This window comes from Schistocerca americana, chromosome 2, assembly GCF_021461395.2.
Source record: "Schistocerca americana isolate TAMUIC-IGC-003095 chromosome 2, iqSchAmer2.1, whole genome shotgun sequence".
Taxonomy (NCBI): domain Eukaryota; kingdom Metazoa; phylum Arthropoda; class Insecta; order Orthoptera; family Acrididae; genus Schistocerca; species Schistocerca americana.
Window position 1 is genome coordinate 530,573,278 of NC_060120.1, and position 20,770 is coordinate 530,594,047.

General features: G+C 44.6%; 1 protein-coding gene across 2 annotated transcripts in view; it reads left to right on the forward strand.

Annotated features, from left to right (window-relative positions):
• The window catches only part of LOC124595496 (protein gustavus), a 336,961-nt gene that overhangs the window by 224,573 nt on the left and 91,618 nt on the right, over positions 1 to 20,770 (forward strand). The window contains exon 2 of one of the 2 annotated variants that reach the window (XM_047134260.1): positions 12,320 to 12,363. The exons of the other annotated variant lie outside the window; for it this stretch is intronic. Coding sequence (XP_046990216.1) covers positions 12,320 to 12,363 — 44 coding nt within the window. The remainder of the gene's footprint in view (positions 1 to 12,319; positions 12,364 to 20,770) is intronic. 2 annotated transcript variants of the gene reach the window in all.

The following is a 20,770-nucleotide window of genomic DNA, read 5'->3' on the forward strand; positions in this document are numbered from 1 at the left end:
AACTTTTCATGAAAAGTCACGAACAACTCTAATGGATTCAAACCGCACATATTCTTCAACAGTGAACACACGTTCTTCAATGGAGTAAGACATGACAATGAAGTACACGGTTTATAACGACTACTTTCCGTATGAACTACTCACCCGCTACTACTTTTGGAAGGTGGCAAAGAAACTGACAATCTAGTAATGCTACTCAGCGCGTTCGCAGTCCGGTTCGGGCCTGTTTTATGTGCGCCCCTCTGTATAAGTTTCCCTAAGTCACTTACTGCAAATGCCTTTTAACTCTGCTACGTATTGGGCACTGCCTTTCTAGCGATTGTCATTTAAGTGGCGGTACCTCACCACTTTGTACACATTGCTCTCAAGTTTTAACTGTCAGCCACTTCCTGACGGAATGTCCACTTCCTGACGGAATGTCCACTTCCTGACGGAATGTCCACTTCCTGACGGAATGTCCACTTCCTGACGGAATGTCCACTTCCTGACGGAATGTCCACTTCCTGACGGAATGTCCACTTCCTGACGGAATGTCCACTTCCTGACGGAATGTCCACTTCCTGACGGAATGTCCACTTCCTGACGGAATGTCCACTTCCTGACGGAATGTCCACTTCCTGACGGAATGTCCACTTCCTGACGGAATGTCCACTTCCTGACGGAATGTCCACTTCCTGACGGAATGTCCACTTCCTGACGGAATGTCCACTTCCTGACGGAATGTCCACTTCCTGACGGAATGTCCACTTCCTGACGGAATGTCCACTTCCTGACGGAATGTCCACTTCCTGACGGAATGTCCACTTCCTGACGGAATGTCCACTTCCTGACGGAATGTCCACTTCCTGACGGAATGTCCACTTCCTGACGGAATGTCCACTTCCTGACGGAATGTCCACTTCCTGACGGAATGTCCACTTCCTGACGGAATGTCCACTTCCTGACGGAATGTCCACTTCCTGACGGAATGTCCACTTCCTGACGGAATGTCCACTTCCTGACGGAATGTCCACTTCCTGACGGAATGTCCACTTCCTGACGGAATGTCCACTTCCTGACGGAATGTCCACTTCCTGACGGAATGTCCACTTCCTGACGGAATGTCCACTTCCTGACGGAATGTCCACTTCCTGACGGAATGTCCACTTCCTGACGGAATGTCCACTTTTTAACCTTCTACGTTCCCGTTTGCCGTCTGAGTTATCGGCCGTTTTAGCAAATGACGCGCGGGCTGTCGACAGCGTCTTACTTTTTATCTGCCAAAGCAATATGGTGAAGGCCATTTAATTTTTAGTTTTGGACCTCCGTTTCTGTATGGTGTCTTTCTTAGCCCTTTTTCTACGTGCCTGTTTTTAGCGATCTTCTATTATGTCAATTGGGACTGACATATAGTGTTTTCTTAACTCCTCTGTCTTCGTGTTCTAAAGTTTTGACGTGTGCTCGTATGACCCCAGTTGTTTTTGAGCAAAACAAAACACAAAACAAAACAAACTGCAAATGCTGGAATGGTTCCATTGGAGAAGACACGGCCGGCTTTCCTCTCTATCTTATCCCAATCGGACCTCAGACCCATGAACTGGTCTTGGACGGACTTTAAACCCTTCTTTTTCCTCTTCCCTGCACTGCGACAGAGAATAGCCCGAATTCACATGCAGCACTACTAATCGCGAGAATACTGATGTGATTGCTGTAGGTATGTAGCCTGATGCCGAGATTAGCTTAAAATAGCTTGCTTAATCACTCACATTTCATGACGAGGCGAACGGGAAATCTTCGCCAGCTCCTCCTGGAACCACGTTTGGTGCAAAACACTACTTAAACGAATCTGGCACAGGCGTTCTTTAGAAACTGATAGCTTTTTCTGTCCTCAGCACCGTTATCTTCATAGCAATCCCAAATATCCTTGTCTGTAGTCATTAGTTCTTAATTAGTGAAGAGGGACTCTCATAGATTACTGATAGTCTAACGTTACCTGGAATGTCAGGAAGACTAAAAAATGGTGTGGTTTGCACTTACGGAGACATTATGAAGACACTATTCTTCCAGACAGCAACGGCCTTCAGAGAGTATTGATGGGGCAGCGGGGAAACATAATCAGCGCTATCTTGATGACCCTGTAATCACGAACCTGTGTATTGCTTGGAGCTTATACTCGAAGGCAGACGGTGAGAAAATGTATCTAAGCTCAGCTGTCAGGTAGAGCGAAGAGGAAGCAATGATAGATCGATCAAAATAATTGTGGTAGTTCTTCGTTATTCCTACTGGAGGAAGTATTCCAGGCCTGTAGTGAAGTAATACTGAGAATATATTTCATTTTATTCTTTTATGGTTGATTGCTTTGGGAACTGGACGAAGGGGCGACCGACTTAAGTGGATTTGCCTGTGGTGCTAGCTGGTATGTGGCGTTACAGGCTGCTGGAAGTGTGCTTATATCTGAGTAACAACATTAAGCCAGAGTTGGTTTAGCAAGCCGCCATAACGCTGACACTGTTGCCATTACGTGGTACCTGCGCTCTGTTGCATGAGCTAAGTTGCTAAGCCTGAGTAACTACGACGTGTTAGCGTAATGATCCCACAGTTTCCTCGTTGCTTGGAGCTCGGAATTTTGTCAGGTGGAGTAATACTGGTCTGGACGCTGTCTTGCTGGCTTCTGGGAATAGTTTCTCTTGCCTACCTGCTTGTTTCATACCGTTCGTTCTCGCTACCCTTCCTCGGGTCTCCGGGTCTTTGTCGACGTATTATACAGACACGCCAAGTATTAAGATTTGTTCGTAACTATCACGATTTCTAGGCTAAAATTACGATCTTGCGGGAGGCCCCTGCTAAAATTGCGGTGTTTTGTGTAAGTTCGACAATACAAGGTCTTTAGTTGCCTCATTTTGTGAATCAGTATTGTTTCAGAAATAATGCAATACTCATTGATTATCTGTTCAGTGCATCTTATTTCACACTCCACTAATATTTTGCATTAAATTAACATCTGCATTTTGTTTTCAAAACCGCTCCTTTGAAAGCTAATTCTTAAATTGGCAGCACCCTTCCTTGTCCTTTTTACTAGGGGTTAGTCGTAAATTTTTACTTTTCAGATGCTACAATTAAGCTTCAAATAGAGGATTTTGTCAATTTTAAAAAGTTTTCTGCGGAATGCCACTAGGCACACTCCCCAAGTCTCTTCCCCATTACTGGTAGCTTCTTTCCAGACACGACATGTCTGTATACTGCCTAAGCTCGGAGCAGAGCCTCCATCGTACCACGTTTTCCAGCAGTGCAGCCCATGCATTCACCTTAAAATTTCTAAAGCATGCACTGCTCATTTGTTTTTCACACTTGCTCTAAGCCTACATTCTTAGTTGATGTAGTCGAAGCAGCACGAATGTAAATTTTTCTCCATTTTTAAATCATAAGTGCTACAAGACAAACTAAGGAAATTCCTGCAGTTACGAGAGCCTTAGGTGGAAATAGTTACAAACAAGTAACCGCGATAAGCTATTGCTTTTAAATACAGCTCTGCCTTTAAGGCTGCGTCAGGCTTGCTCAGGGTGCAGATACTGAATGTCTTGTGTTGCGGATCTCCAGGGATGTGAGGCGAGACGATATACGAGCGTGCATTACAAGCGCAGTTAATGTTATCCCATTCGTGACCCATAGCCTTCTTAGATGGCTGACACGAACCCACAGCAGTTGAACGAACGCCCAGTATGCTGTTTTGAAAAGACGCTAATGAACTTCGACCCACGCCTATTAACATTTTGCAAATCTAACAGCAGAAAGTGCAGGGCGGAAGTCGACGCTGAAACCCTTGTCACGTATCAAGCCCGCACGTAATTTCATGTTTCGCGGTTGTCTCACCCACAAGTTGGGGGAAGTGTGGGCTGACTACTCTCGCGAAAATACGCGTTGACTCCGGCGTTACTCCTAATCATTGTGACGATATTCAGTTCTGATAAATCTCTCAGCACTGTGTGCTGAGAAATTCTTGTGTGTTTTTCGGACAAGACAGAGCATAACAAATTGTAAAAATTTGTGGCATGATAGGCCTACATGGGTGCACCTATTACTAGGAAGATGCAAAATAACAGGAAATGGGCAATATTAAAGCGTAGCAGGGTGAGCACAGTTCGGCAACGATCAACACAATCCATGTTCTACTTCGTGCCCTGCACAGTGCAACCTGGATGAGCACAATGTCTTGCAATGACGGAAGCGTTACTAGCGTACCCACACTCTTATTAAGCCAGTTCATACACAGAAATCCAATTTTTGCATGTTTGTTTCCTTTCTAGGCCGCAATCTTTTTAGACATCCAGTTTTATGATACTCGTGTTTAGACTCATTCCCGAGTTGGAAACAGTGACAACTGCAGCCAGAGCAGTTCATGCAAACTCACCAGATGAATACTACTAACATACAGATCGTAGCCAAAAATTAGTACTAGTTTTCACGATTTTTAGACAGACTGCCAGTTTATAGAAAGTAATACCTTCATATTTATGTACATTTCTGTGCTGCTTAAGTAGTGTTAAATGTCTGTGCGAATAGCTGTTGCCAATTAGTCCCTTTGCCTTTCATTGTAATACGGTGCGCCACATGGGCTGTATGCTATAAGTAAGCCACAGCAAGATACAGAAAACAGCCTATAGGCTCGAAGCTGAGTAGTAGCGGCTTTGACGAGAAGACCGCCGCCGCCTCATCCCCTTACTCTGCTCGGAGTGGGTCAGGTGCAGAGTGCGGTCCATGGAAGACGTGTGTGGGCAGGAGAGAGCCCGAAGAACGTAATACGCCCCGCGTCCCTTCTTTGTCTGGAGACAAAGCGGACTCGAGGAGACTCCGCCAGTGACACCTTACTACATTCCCCCTCGTCCCTCCCGTGCTTACATATTTATGGGGGGTTTTGTGTACTCGGGGCCTCAGCGGCCATCCAGAAGAGCAGCTTTCCCTCTACAGCGTCGCTTTCGCTTTGACGCCAGGACGAGCAGCGCATTATCTGTTATGAAAGAAACGGATTTCACGATTTGGGGGTAGATACAAGCAGGCATCCAAAAGTACCCTAAATATATTAATTAAAATTGATTCTTACTTATATCTGTCCGCAGCTTGTGGTCTTGCGGTAGCGTTCTCGCTTCCCGCTCACGGGGTCCCGGGTTAGATTCCCGGCGGGGTCGGGTATTTTCCTTGCCTCGAGTTGACTGGGTGTTATTGAAGCATCATCATCATGATCATCATCATCATCACTATCATTATTCATCCCCATTACGGTCGGCGGAAGCAATGGCAAATCACCTCCTCTAGGACCTTGCCTAGTCAGCGGTGCGGGTCTCCCGCATCGTCCCCTACGCTCCTCGGAGTATGGGACCTCATCACCACCATCACTTAGATCTTGATCCGCCCCACGACCTTCACAAGTCTTCTAGGGAGCGAGTCAATGGATCCCAGTGTTTCTGCGACTTAAATTATGAAGTCTTACTTCGTTAGTTCCATCTGCAACTGCTCTTGAATTACCTCCAATATACCACACCTTCGCACCCTTTCAGTGTGACTCATCTTGGGAAAGAGGAAGTCACATGGGACTAACACTACTGAATGCCACGGGTGGAGAACTGCAGCCAGAAGCCCTGCTTCCGATACAAATCCAAACATTCGAAAGCGTCTGAGAAGTGATGTAGCTCTTTTGAGTTTCCTGCAGTATTGAAGCAGCCGTGACACAAACTTCGCGAAAATCTTTTCCATATTAGACTTATCCACGAGTTCCATTTACTTTCGGACGACTCCCTTCAATGCAGCTGTGATGTCACCTCACGATCGTCGATATTCTCGCAGTGTAAGCTCTGAGGCATTTCATTACTAAGTGTAGCTGGGAAAGCTTATGCAAGAGGCATCCTAATGCGATTACAAATCTTAGGTCCCAGAATCTGTGTGGCTTCAGGCCCGGCCGATCAACCGTAGATATGATCTTCTCCTTAAGACAGCTACAAGAGAAATGTCGTGAGCAGAGGCCACTTTATATTGCTTTCATTGCCCTTGTTAGAGCGTTTGACTGAGTGAGCAGAAATGGGCTTTTCAAACTGTTCCAGAAGATTGGATGCCCACCTAAACTACTACAGATAATTGCCTCTTTCCATGAGAACACAAGCAACAATCTGCTTCAACGGTAAAACATCAGAAGCATTCCCTGTTAATAGCGGTGTGAAACAGTGGTGCGTTAGCTCCTACATTATTCGGATTTTCTTTTCCCTTCTGCTCAGATTTGCCTTAGAAGACTGTGAGGAGGGAGTGTATCTACATACGAGGTCTGATGGAAATCTTTTCAACATTGCTCGCCTCAAGGCCAAGACCAAAGTAAATACAGTTGTTAACCGTGAGTTGTTACATGCGGACGATGCAGCTCTAGTAGCGAACACAGATGAGCTGCAGTATGTAATCAACAAATTATCAAATGCCTGTGAAAAATTTGGTCTACTCATCAGCCTTCAAAAGACTAAGATCATGGCACAGAGCGCTAGCAACCTTCCATCCATCAGCATTGATGGCAATCCTCTCTAGGTAGTTGACGACTTTACCTACTTGGGATCCACAATATGTAGCAATTTGTCCATGGACACTGAAATTACTAACAGAATCGCAAAGGCATGATCTGTCATGGGTAGATTGAAAAACAAGAGTATGGAACAACGGACTGCTTACCACAAAAACTGAATTAAGTCTACAACGCTTGTGTTATAAGCACCCTTCTCTATGGCTGTGAGACATGGACAACTCTTTCTAGGCATGAATCTCGACTCAACAGCTTCCATCTCCGCTGTCTTCGGAAGATCCTCTTAGAGAGATAGTGTACCCAACACCGAAGTCTTTCATCGTGCAAGCACAACCAGCATCTTTGCACTCCTGAGTCATCGACGTCTAAGATGGTTGGGACATGTCAGGCGAATGGATCCTGAACGGATACCGAAACAACTGCTGTACGGAGAACTTTAGGAGGGTGTGAGGCCAGTGGGACGACCGCATCTTCGTTTCAAGGATGTCTGCAAGAGAGACCTGACAAAGACCAGAATCAATCCAAGTCGCTGGGAATGCATTGCAGATGACCGTGTCAAGTGGCGAGCAACTGTGCGCAATGGCGTCAAGCTCTGGGAACGAACGCACACAGGAACAAATCAGGAAGAGGACAAAGCGAAGAGACAGAGCGGCTTCTGTTTGAAGTCCCTCAAATTTCACATGTCCAAACTGCAGTAGGGACTGCCACTCTCGAATGGGACTTTTTAGCCACAACAGACGCTGCAGACTCTGAACCAACCATGCTACACAATCATCCCTCGAGGATGGACGGATGCCATTATTATAAGCTCTGATGGCTGATCTGAGGCGACCAATCAACCTGTGTACCTTAGATATTTGCGGAAGATTTGGTTGCAGCTACCAAAGTTGTACGTTTCTTCAATGAAAGTGGGTTTTATAACACAAATTTACTGCACCTCCACCTGTGGTGCAGCGGTGGTTGTGTGGGGAAGTACCTCTGGCTGCAATGTGCCCCCGTGTGGTCTCGTGCTACTATCGTTCAGGGATCGGCAGTTGACTGGCAGCCGCTGAGCGGTGCCCTCGAAGGGCGGGGCCAGAGCGACCGAGTTTGGCTCTGGAAGCGGGCCAGCGGAGCAGCGGCTCCGCTCGGGCACTCCTTGGTTGCCATGGCGACAAGGACGCATTGATCGGCCGCCCACTGCAGCAGCGGCCGCCTGCTGCACGTCTTAAAGCTGACCCGCTCCTCCCGCCACTGTTGAACACACACATCATTGTCGCAGCTGTTAACATCGCTGCTGGTAGTCATCCCTTCAAACACACATTGCAGTTCAGAAATAGTTCGTTACACATTACTTTTTATTATTCGGTCTGTAGAACACGTCCAGTCCTAGGAATGGAAATACTGGGGAGGGGAGTTGCATAAAATGGTTAGAATTCCATAACCATTTTGAGTGTTTACAACCGTACCATTTTTTTTTTCATTTCTTCTCGCAGCGAAAGACAATGTGACGCGGCAAACGTCAAAATTGCGTGCAGTTGATTGACGCGAATTGTCCAGGAGGACGCGACAGTAACGCGTTTTTCTAATTCATTCATTGGGTTGCGTGTCTCCAGGTACGAACGAATTTGATGCGACAACGCAGGACAGAGGGTTAACATGTCTTGAAGACAGCAATACCTACAGGTTACGGGAATTCTGTAAACCGTTAGCAGCCTTCCCTTATCAGATAGACACCAATAACGGGCGGCAAATTCCCACTGGTGTGGTTCTGATAGCTGTCGTAAGAGACACACGTCGTGATCGTAGTCAGTGTTACACGAAATACTGACAGAACTCGAAGTAGGAAGTCTGCTATAGTTTTGTTGAAGCAACCGCCTCGGCATTCAATTCATATTTTTTTAGCAACATGAGAATCTTTATCAAGTCGCATGAACCACTGGTATAGGCTTCCATATTCAAATACAAAGATACGTAAACAGAATACGGCGCTGCGCTCGGCAACGCCAATATAAGACAAGTGTCTGGCGCAGTAGTTACGTCGACTACTGCAGCTACAATGACAGGTTATCAATATTTAAGCGAGTTTGAACGTGTTGTTACAGTCGGAACATAAGCGATGGGACACAGCATCTCAGAGGTAGCGATGAAGTGGGGATTTTCCCGTACGACCATTTCAAGAGAGTACCATGAATATCAGGAATTAGGTAAAACCACCTCGGACATAGCTGCGGCCGGAAAAAGATCATGTAAGAACGGGACCAACGACTACTGAAGATAATCGTTCAACGTGACAGAAGTGCAAGCCTTCTGCAAATTGCTGCAGATTTCAATGTTGAGCAATTAACAAGTGTCATCGTGTGAACCATTCAACGAAACATCGATGTGGGCTTTCGGACCCGAAGGCCCACTCGTGTACCCTTGGTGACTGCACCACACACAGCTTTACGCCCTGCCTGGGCACGTCAACACACATTGGTATGTTGATGACTTGACACATGTTGCCTTATCGGACGAGTCTCGTTTCAAATTCTATCGAGCGGATAGAAGTGTACGGGTATGGATACAACCTCATGAATCCATGGACCCTGGATGTCAGCAGGGGACTGTTCAAGCTGGTGGAGGCTCTATAATGGTGTGGGGCGTGTGGAGTTTGGGTGATACGGGACCCCTGATTCGTTTCGATACTATTGACAGGTAACGCGTACGTAAGCTTCCTGTCCGATAACCTGCATCTATTCGTGTCCATTGTGCATTCCGACGGACTTGGACAATTTCAGCAAGCGACACCCTTACGTCCAGAATTACAACAGAGTGGCTTCAGGAACACTCCTGAGTTCACACACTTCCGCTGCCTACCAAACTCCCCAGACATGAGCGTTATTGAGCATATCTGTGATGCCTTGCAGCGTGCTGATCAGAAGAGATGTCCACCCTCTCGTACTCTTACGGTTTTATGGATGGTCCTGCAGGAGTCGTGGTGTCTGTTCCCTCCATCACCACTTCAGACATTAGTCGGCACCATGCCACGGCGTGTTGCGGCACTTCTGCGTGCTCGCGGTGCCCCTACACGATATTGGGCAGGTGTACCAGTTTGGCTCTTCAGTGCAGTATATCAAAATCTTAGACGCCTACTCGTCTCGTCTTTCAGTATGTCGGCGAAATGTTACACCACTAGCTGCCCATTAATCATTCTTTGGTAATTCGTGTCTTTGCTTGAATGCAGATATTCTGTGTGTATTTACACCATAAAACTTCTGCTTCTTTTTCCAAACGCATCGTTATTAGTTTCATAATGAAATAACCGCAAATAAATGATCATAAGTGCAATCTACTCCGAAGACTTTGTAGTGGTTTAGGTAGGAACAGTTCCTAGCACATTGTATTTAGCGAAAAAGGTGGGGATTTGTTCTTACGAATTTTGTGGAATTGTTGCTGACAATATTCTTGGGTTTGTGAACTGGTCTTTTTGTATCAAACTATGGCATAACAATTACGTTATAATTTGCAATATGAAATTCGTCACGTTGGTTGAATTTGTAATTTATTTATTAGGGATTTATGACGCGTAAATGGATGTTGCAGTGATGCGCTTGCTTGTGTTCTTTACGACAATTTTAAAAAGTTTTAGGAATACACTTCTTCCTTTCGGGTATAGATTATCATTTCATGCTCACAACATGATACTTGTTGCACTTGGTATCTCATTTATTTAACGCAATTTCGTCTATTTTTATCTATTTTGATTTCAAATTTGGAAGTTTATTTTGAGAATTACAAACAGTTTGATTTGCGACAATGATTTATCGATCAGTGTTCTTGTGTTGGTGTGTTCTGCATCCTCTTCTATGATGCAGAACTAGTTTCGGGATACTGGTATGGAACTTTATTGTGGGCACAGATTCAGTTAACTTACAGTTCGGTATCATCCTAGTGAAGTCTTGGTAACCACACATCTGAGGCGTTGTTATGCGTGTTTTTAGGCACTTCTGGCACAGAAGCAGTGTTTATATTGTCAAGAAATACATTGGTTCGCATTCTCGCAGGTATGGTTCAGTGCGATTCACGTAAACAAGTCACGGTTGTTAAACCCCGTTTGGCTTATGTAGTTAGCCTACGTGTTTATTTGAAGATAATTAACGAAAGAAAAAAGAAAAATTCGTTACTTACAAAAACTGACAAATCTAAGAGACAAACAAGAGACCACGTACAACTATTGTTTCTTTAGCAATGGCATTCAACGCCATTTTAGTGTTATCGAAAGACTACTGTAATTTGTGTGAGTTCTAGTCTGAGATAAAATGCCAAATCAACTTACGACACTACCAAATATCAAGCAGTGTTACCTTCCCTGAAGGTGATAGGTTGAACAGCCTTGCTCTGAGTTCACGTGATAGCCATATGGTCGTCAATTACTCAGGATAAAGAAATCAAATTTAATTCTTCAAACACAAGCCTTGTAGCGGTGGATTTTTCTTTTATGAAATAAGACTCTGAGACACTTTCCTTGGGAAATCTGCTTACGTTGTTAACTATTAAATGACGCAGATGGAATTCTTGATAAAAGGAAGTTGATAGTTACTGAGTACACAGGAGTGAAATGCTGATAAAAAGAGGAAATTCATTTAAAGCTGAATTTTTTACTCGCTGTCATTTATCAAAACCTCCAGTAACGTTAGACAGCTAAAACAGAGCACATTGGATGAACAACGGACACAGCTAAAGACAGCAGCAAGAGGTGGGAGAAAACGCAGCAACGGCAAACGTATTCTACCTTGAATAATAAATATTGTAGAGATGTGATTTTATTTTGTATGGGGGCTCTTGTAATCAGTTTTGCTGTTTGTGAGACAGATTAGTTACGAATAAATTAAATTGGCTTGTCACTTCTGACCACAAACACAACGTGACGAAATTGAAATGCGCGACCATTTTAATTAATAATCAAAAAATATTTGACAATGTTTGCAAATAACGAATACTGAAATTATGATATGAAAAGGAACAGATGCAATTAAAATGCCGTCAGGATTGGTAATACGTTGTAAACATTCATGCTGTGATACGGTGGTGGTCTCAACGACGTGTTAGGCTGTGATTGTTAAAAACCAATATTTCCTGATATTATCATCACATTAAACGACGCTGCTATTGTCATATTACATTTAAATGTGATCGTCCAGTGGACATACTTCATATTATGAAGGCAACTCTTAAATTTCGCTCGCTCTGCCATGAATATTGCTCTCAACGATTTACCAAGTTCGTTGGTTTTGTATTTTTCGTGAATTCGTGATAAGTGAAGAATCGATGTCACTGCAGCAAAAGAGAGAAGTACTCAAAGTTCTCTCTAAACTCCAAGGGCAGCTTGGCCATTCTTCCACAGAGTGATAAATACGGTAGGGCTGAAAAAAAGACATAAAACAAGAGCCCTTCGCATCCGGCAACGAATCCCCTTATTCTCGGTTCAGCGCGAGGGTGCCGAAAAACAAGAAAGATGCTGCTATAAATCGCGCTTGTTCCCTACCTGCCTTATACGTATCTCCCATCTCTTCCCCTTGTAGAAAAAATTACTAACCCTAAAATTTTGAAGAGGGGGAGGAGAAACACGCCCTTCTGTTACTTTCCATAGTCCATTCTTACTGTTTCTTATCGAAAGGATGAACAAATGTCTCTCATTAGTCATATAGCCATTAAATCATTAATTCTTCAGAATAATTTTCTTTTTGTAAAAACGAGCGCACAGAGTAAAGTGTTGTTATACTTGCCTTGAAAGTCTTGTTTATTTCTGCCTTTCTTCTGTTACAGGTACGTGCTGACCGCATGTTGGACGATATTCTTGTCTCTAATCGGTAAGTGAGCGTAAGCAGTGGCAAGTACTGGTGTAAATATTTAGCGGTGCCTGTTGTACGTCATGAATACTCATGGCTTAGTACTGCAGTTTCGTCAGACGTTCTCACTGCCACGCTGACACGCTTTCACTCTTACGTGGCTAATGAGAAAATCTTTGTATGTAGCATGAAGGTAATACAGCCTACCTTTGGAAGAGGGTGTGAATAAGTAATCTGCCTACAGTTTCACTGTTCAGTACGTTTATGATTTGTTTCTCGTATGTCGTTAAGGCACTTAATGAAACACATGGCCGTTCGAAAACGTCATAAAGTAGCAGTACTGTACGTGTGGAGTGCTTCACATGTTCCTTCTGACCTACTTTGACCTGTAATGATTGTAAGAAAGTGTCCAGTGCCACCACTTTAATGACGCATATGTATCAAAAAGAACTTTAGGGAAATAATGGGAATACTAGTTAACATCTCTTACCGTCACATTCTCTCGCCCTGTCTCCGCTTCAATTTTAAAATCTTTTCGTCAATGCAAGACCAATTGATGAGAAACTGTCATTTTAGAAAATGACTACGAAACCAGAGAGCTTATCGCAAATTTAGCAAAGTTGGGTTCCTATAATCCCATCTTCTGTAAATGGAATGGGACTTCGGTTGGTCGACGACTTGGAGAAAATGGATACCAACAGCCATAATTTAATAATTTTATTTAGCTATCACTTTCAGCGTCTCAGTGGCACTATCTTCATGTCCCTGGCATGTAGCTAGACAAGTCGTAACGAAAACGGTCAGTCGATGGAAACCAATTGGATGCGGTCGTCCCCATAATAACACAAACGATCAGAGGACTTCTCTATCTTCTTGTATAGGTACCTGAAGATAATATCAGTGAGGCACCGAAGCTGGGGTAGCAAAATAAATTAAGTTACGGCTGTTGGTAGATCTCACTGAAATCCCCAAGCAGTTTTGGACCCCAGTAAGTCAGTAAGCGAACGCAAGTGATATATTCAGTTGCTCACTGACCATAATGGCGCTGAAACTGAAGAGGATAGAATGTCGAGATACTGAATTCAGTATTAAATTTTTACCGCGGAATACTGTAGTAGTCTGCCTCTTTTCAATCACGGCACGAATGCCGAAATGGCAAATATTGAGACAAATAATCGCGAAATAGAAAAAGGAAAAAATCTCAATAGTGGAAAAGCACCTAGATGAGACGAATTTTATGCTTACATCACCGACTTTAAGCTGATGTAAACTGGCGGAACATATTCTATGCTGACGCATTATGAGAACGAAAATCTTTTCATTAAAAACCAACATGGATTGCGCAAAGAGAGATCCTGCGAAACAGCTCGTTCTGCTAATCCATGATATCCGGACCACAGTAGACAACGGTATCCAGGTTGATGGCGTGGTCCTAGACTTCCGTAAAGCGTTAAATACATTTCCACATTGTCGTTCAGTAAACTGAGTAAATGAAGTAAAATGATCCTGTGGCATTATTGGCTTCGTAGACCCCATTTCCGTCTGTTTAACAGCCTGGTGCAAGTCTTTGTTTGACACCACTTTGGCAACTGGCGGTCGATTAAGATAAAACAAACGCCCAGTCCCTGTGCAAGGGAAATGCCCGGCCCTCCCGGGAATTGAACCAGGCACCCCGCCATTTAGAGACTGTGACATTGATCACTAGGCCAAGGTATGCGGACTGGACTGAGGACCCTCTAGCACATAGAACGTATTGCGTTCTTCTTAGCAGGCCGAAATTGACAGATGCAAAGGTAATTTTTTGCGTACCAACTTGGCAGAGTTCTGGGGCCACTATGGTTTCCAACACGTAGGACTGGTCTGTTGGACAACGTCGTAAGCTCAGGAAGGCTTTTGGCAGACATTACTATTGTCTGTAGCATATAAGAATGTCGCAACGCCACATCAGGATAGCAAAACGCAGAACGACCTGCGGGGATCGATGAATGGTGCACGGACTGGCAGTTCGCTCTGAACGTAAATAAATGTTACACATTGCGCGCAAATAGCCGAAGATATGTGTTGCCCTGCCGCTAGATTAAGCTATTGGTGAAGCATCACTGGAAACGGTAACAGTAAAATACCTGGGATTAACACTTAACACTTCGCAGAGACCGAAAGTGGAATGACCAAATAAAACAAATTGTAGGAATAGCAGATATCAAGCTGAGATTCATTGAAAGAATCTTACACGAAAGGAGTGACTCACTAAACTCCCATTCTACCGATTCTTGAGCACTGCTTAAGTTCAAAATGGTTCAAATGGCTCTGAGCACTATGGGACTTAACATCTGAGGTCATCAGTCCCCTAGAACTTAGAACTAATTAAACCTAACTAACCTAAGGACAGAACACACATCCATGGTAGAGGCAGGATTCGAACCTGCGACCGTAGCAGTTGCGCGGTTCCGGACTGAGGCGCCTAGAACCGCTCGGCCACCGTGGCCGGCGCTTAAGTTCAGGACCCTTCCCAGCAGGAAGGGATTAATGGAAGAGATTGACAAAATCTATCGCACAGCGGCGCGTTATACGTCGCTGGATGTTCAACAAACTCCAAAGGCAGACGTTAAAAGAGAAGCGTTGTTGCATTACGGAGAGCTTTAGATTTCTGGAAGAGTCAGACAACATTACTCACGTCCACAAACCTCGAGAAAAAAAAAAAAACTCAGGCGGAAATTTATCAACAGTAGTTACCACACACCATTCCCGAATGGAACGAATATGTCGGCAAATAAAGTAGGTACCAGAAGTTACTTGCGCTTAATACCGCAATTTGACCTGTGGAGTACAGATATACAGGGGTTAAATAAATTACGGAAACATTGCGAGAAATGCATGCGTGAACGAAGGTGCTATCCAAGACCGCAGGTTACGGCAGCTGTGCAGTATCCTAAACATACCGCAAGTGTCAGCCGTGGTCAGAACAGTGTTCCTCGTAATTAGGAGTGCGTTGTGTCGAAGCCCCGTCAATTTGAACGTGGACAAATTGTTGGTGCTCGTATGGTGAATACTTCCGTAAACAAGATAGCCGAAGTAGCAGGTTCTTCACGTACAACAGTATCGAAGGGTCATACCACATAGAGGAAAAGTGGAAAGACATGATCTGCTAAGTCATGAATAATCAATCGAGAGGATTGTGACGGAAAGCAAGAGAGCAGCTGCAGGTCACTGCAGAACTGAATGTGGCACTCGTGAACCCTGTCAGCATCTAAACACCACGAAGGGAGCTCAATAAGCCGGGAATTGCAGGTCTACATGGAATTCCAAACGACTCATCAGTGCAAATGCCCGTTGCAGTAAAACATGGCGCCAGTGCCATAAAATCTGGACTAACAAGGGAACCTCCCCATCACACCCCTCTCAGATTTAGTTGTAAGTTGGCACAGTGGATAGGCCTTGAAAAACTAAACACAGATTAATCGAGAAAACAGGAAGTTGTGTGGAACTATAAAAAAATAAGCAAAATATACAAACTGAGTAGTCCATGCACAATATAGGCAACATCAAGGAAGTGATGAGCTCAGGAGCACCGTGGTCCCGTGGTTAGCGTGAGCAGCTGCGGAATGAGAGGTCCTTGGTTCAAGTCTTCCCTCGAGTGAAAATTTTAATTTTTTAATTTCAGACAGTTATCAAAGTTCAGGCACTCACACATAATCAACTTCGCTCTCCAAAATTCCAGGACATGTTCAGATTTGTTTGGACATATGCAGGATTTGACGGTCTACATACGGAAAAATTTGAAAACGTTAAAAACATATGTTTTGACAGAGCACAGGGAAAACTGTGCGACTGTGAAACTGTTGCATTCATTTGTTGCAGTTTGTCACAAACTCTTATGTTTACATCACTTTTTTGGGAGTGATTATCACATCCACAAGAAAACCTAAATCTGGCAAGGTAGAAGAATCTTTTTACCCATTCGTCAAGTGTCCGTTAGGTGGGTCGACAACATATTCCTGTCATGTGACACACATGCCGTCACCATTGTCGTATAGAACATATCAGACGTGTTTTCCTGGGGAGGAATCGGTTGACCTATGACCTTGCGATCAAATGTTTCCGGTTCCCATTGGCGAGGCACGTCCTTTCGTCTGCTAATCGCACGGTTTTGCGGTGCGGTCGCAAAACACGCACTAAACTTATTACAGTGAACAGAGACGTCAGTGAACGAACGGGCAGATCATAACTTTGCGAATATAAAGAAAGTAAACTTGTCACTCGAGGGAAGACTAGAACCAAGGACCTCTCGTTTCGCAGCTGCTCACGCTAACCACGGGCCCACGGCGCTCCTGAGCTCTCATAATCCCTGATGTTGCCTATCTTGCGCATGGACTACTCAGTTTGTATATTTTGCTTATTTTTTCATAGTTCCACAACTTCTTCCTGTTTTCTCGATTAATCTGTGTTCAGTTTTTCAAGGCCTATCCACTGCGCCAACTAAATCTGAGGGGGGTGCGATGGGGAGGTTCCCTTGTAAGGAGCAATGTAAGAAAGTCATTTGGTTGGATGATTCTTGTTTCAAAGTGTTTCCAACTTCTGGCCGAGTACACGTCTCGGGAATGAAACGTGGCTGGGTTTTCCTAATGATTTGGGCAGCCATATCGTGGTATTCCACGAGCCCCTTAATCTAAAAGGTCGCCTTACGTCCTAGGATCGTGTGACCATTTTAGCTGATCAGATGCATCCGATGGTACTACGTTTGTTCCCCAGCGGTGATATTCTGTTCCAAGACGACAGGGCCACTATTCGCACAGCTTGTATCGTCCGGAACTGGTTTTGTGGACAGGAGAAAAAGTTTCCGCGTCTCCTCCAGCCACCGCTTTCGCTAGATGTCAATATTATTGAGCCCTTCTGGTCTGCTGTAGAGGGAAGGTTGTGGGATCGCTATCCACCTCATGATCGTTAGCTGAACATGAGACTGCTGTGTAGGAATAATGGTATTAGATTCTTCTGAAAACCATACAGGGCCGTTATTTATGTATTCTCCGAGCCAACGGTTTTGCACACCGTATTATGTATAGTAGTGAGTCCTGTTTGTTCGTATATTTTTGTCTACCCCGCCACTCCCGTAAATGTAAATTGGAACCTAGGACGTGAAACTTTGTGTAATAGTTAGTTCGGAGAACCTGGTCAGTTGTGCTGTGTATCAAGCGAAAGACAGGAGGTAAAGTTTTGTCTGTGCAGTGCCCGATGCGAAGAAGTTTCTTTAAATTTTTAGTGTCTATAGGGAGTGTGCTAGCGGTGGCGCCGTTTCGTCAGTGTCGGAATGCCAGCGGTTAGCTATCGCGGTGGAATTTATCGTGAGCGAGCGGCGGATTTCCTACAGAGGGGCCGCTGCAGGCCAGATAAATTTCTCCGCAGCAGATGACGCGGCTATCCGCGTGGCGCCTCTCAGCAGAAACTGCTGCTATACTCAGCCGTTCGCAGAACACGTTAGAGCGCGAGTTCTCGCTATTTTCCGGCAGAGTTCTTTGGTCCTTTTTGCGGCGCGTTACATCTCCTCTTCCATCAGTAGCGTCAGAATGCCCTACTTTTGTCAGAACTCCACGTACGACTACTGTGGACGTACTTTAACCGGCGTGAGGACTAATTGATAACTGTTACACCAAGCTGCAACCTTGTTTCTTGCATCAAAATAGAAACATTAAAGAAACGCGTTCTGGCATTTGAGGAAATTGCAGCATGTGACACGTGTAAATGAAGTGAACTCAGCGCAACGGACTCCGAACGTATTCACGCTCTTTTAACGCGGAACGTTCTAAATCGTTTTACCCACTTTCTCTTTGTAGTTAAGCGTTCATACCCAGCACCTCCCTGTCACTGTACATGTCCGTCCCAGTTTGGTTTTTTCCTCCCGTTGGTTTATAGTATATTACACTGCCACTACTTCCACCATACTTAGATAGCTTAAGAATTCTAGGCTCCAACTTACTTTTCTCCTGTATCCACGTGTTAAAAATTTTGGTCCAAAATGCGCCGTCCCCTATAGATACGTGTTCTCCTGTTCCGAAGGGTGCAGACACCCCAGTCCTACGTATTGTCTCAACCCACATGTATCTTTCCAACAGTCGCCACTTTTGGTACCAAAGCCCCTAACGCGTGTGTATGATTAAAGTGCAACGACAGGCTTGGGTCCTATGTGGCCTGTAATTATTGTCTTGCACCGAAACTTGGTAGGTAGGCTAAGGCTTTAACATGGAACAGGTGATGTTGGAAACAATAAGTTATAATTTCGGCCTCCAGGTGTAAATCTGGCGCTGTACTATGCTCGCATTATCACAGTATGACAACCACGCTGTAATTGAAACCATAACGCGAGCGAACATTACGGCTACCCTGGAGAGACCGTCCGCCGTTAAAGCGAAACTGTTTAAAGTGGACGGCAGCAATTAGTGCTCCCATTGAGAGAGTATCGGAGACTGATAAGTCTGAGGAGAGGCCCGATGTGATTAATTAGTTTAAAGATAATGAAATTTAAAAACCCAGGTGACCTTAGTGTGGAATCTTGGAGAAAGCGTCCTGTCCGGAAGGATGTTATTGGAGGTTGCTGTTGCTGCAACTAACAACGCAGCACGTGCCCCGGGTAGCGTTAGTCCCATGCAGTGTCAAGAGAACTGGAAGTTTCGCGATCTACATTACACTGGTACGCGTACAAGATCCAGCCGGTGTAGCAACTGAAACGTCATTATCTGCAGAACGTTCTGAGTTTGCTCTTCGGTTTCTGGCACGGATCGAATTTAATGATATTTGGGCGGGCAAATTTCTACAGAGATCGGAGGCACATTTTACGCTACAAGGTGCAGTGGATAAACAGAACTACCGAATTTGGGGTACTGTTACACAAGCGTGCTGTGCACCAAGAGCCATCGCACTCGTCGTATCTGACTTTTCGATGAAGATTCACAGGCACCTTTATTCTTGGTCCGTTCTTCTTTAAAGAGAATACACCCAGGGTGCCTGTCAAGTGTACAGTGATGTCTGCACGTTACCGAGACCACCTTATACGGCTTGTATCCCTGCTTTGAAAGAGCGCCAACCACGATTTTCATGCAAGATCGGGCGACACCTCATGTCGCTCACCCAGGGATTCCAGAGGTTTTCCAGATGCATGGCCTGCGAGGTTACTTGGCCTGAATCCGTGACAGGCCCTGGGGATATCTAAAAGAGTGCGTTTACCAGGGAAGTGTTCAGTGTGTACCTGCTGTGAAGGCCGACACGGGTATACTGGAACACACAGCTCAGATTCCACCGCAACTGCTGTGCGTCCATACTTGTCTGACCTTTTCTGCCCACTTCAGATTCCAGTCCATTACATATGACAACATTCATATGCGTCTTCCTTGCATTAACTGTCAGATTGGCAGCTGGGGGCCAAAATTTGAACTAATTTTTCCCAGCGTAAATCGGGTCCGCATTAGAATAGGTACAAAGTTTCGCTGCCATACGATAATTACAGACTTCAACGGACCTCTGGGAATAGCGGCATTTTAATTACAACCACCCGTTGTGTCCATCCATGTCTCTTCCTCTTTTACTGCCACTCTATCTCACTGACCATCAGTATCTCCCTTTTTCTGCTGGTTCGCTTTTCCCTGCTACAGACGGTGTGCTGCTTGTATAAAAATAACTTTATAAGTCAGTCAAGTTTTGACTATCTGTATACCTCCCCTCGACCACTGACTCGTTCTTGTATTGCACCATTTTACCAAGATGCCTACTGTGCTTTCTTTCACGCCTCCGAGTCTTCTGAAACCTTTTCAGTGGATTAACTTGGCGTAACACTGACCTTCCTTGTCAAAGAAATAAATGAATGAGAGAACATGTGCCTCTAATATGGATTCCTATGAGCGATGCTTTCTGGATATTGCATATTTGCGCTTGTAGTGACAACAGAGTTACTAGCGCCGGGCCGAGACTGTTTATCGCAACCATTAGACATTGTTATGCCCTGCCTTTTGTGGAAATTACAGTACGGAAGGGGGACGGAGTAGACGGAGGCTGACCATACCACAAAGAAATTAGTTGCGTTCCTACACGTATAACCTAGTCGATGAGGTGACACCTCGCGAAAGGACATCTGGGTTAGAGTCGCCGTAGTTGTCACTAAATTTCTTACACTGCATGTTCCGTTTGTTCTGATATCACGTTATTGCATCTTCACTGTCATTATATCGTATTACTTCGCTAAATAAGGAAACTACTAGTAGATTCGGTGAATTTGTTTGGTGTACTTCATCGAATTAAGTCGTTTATTGACCGGATTTGTTTCAGCAGTGCATGTGAATTAGTATCTGAATGTAAATTCAAGAATAATATATGTGCTTTACGACCACTGACTTCTTTCCGTGAAAGTGTCTGATGAAGAAGCTTACAAATTGTGTGTGAGATA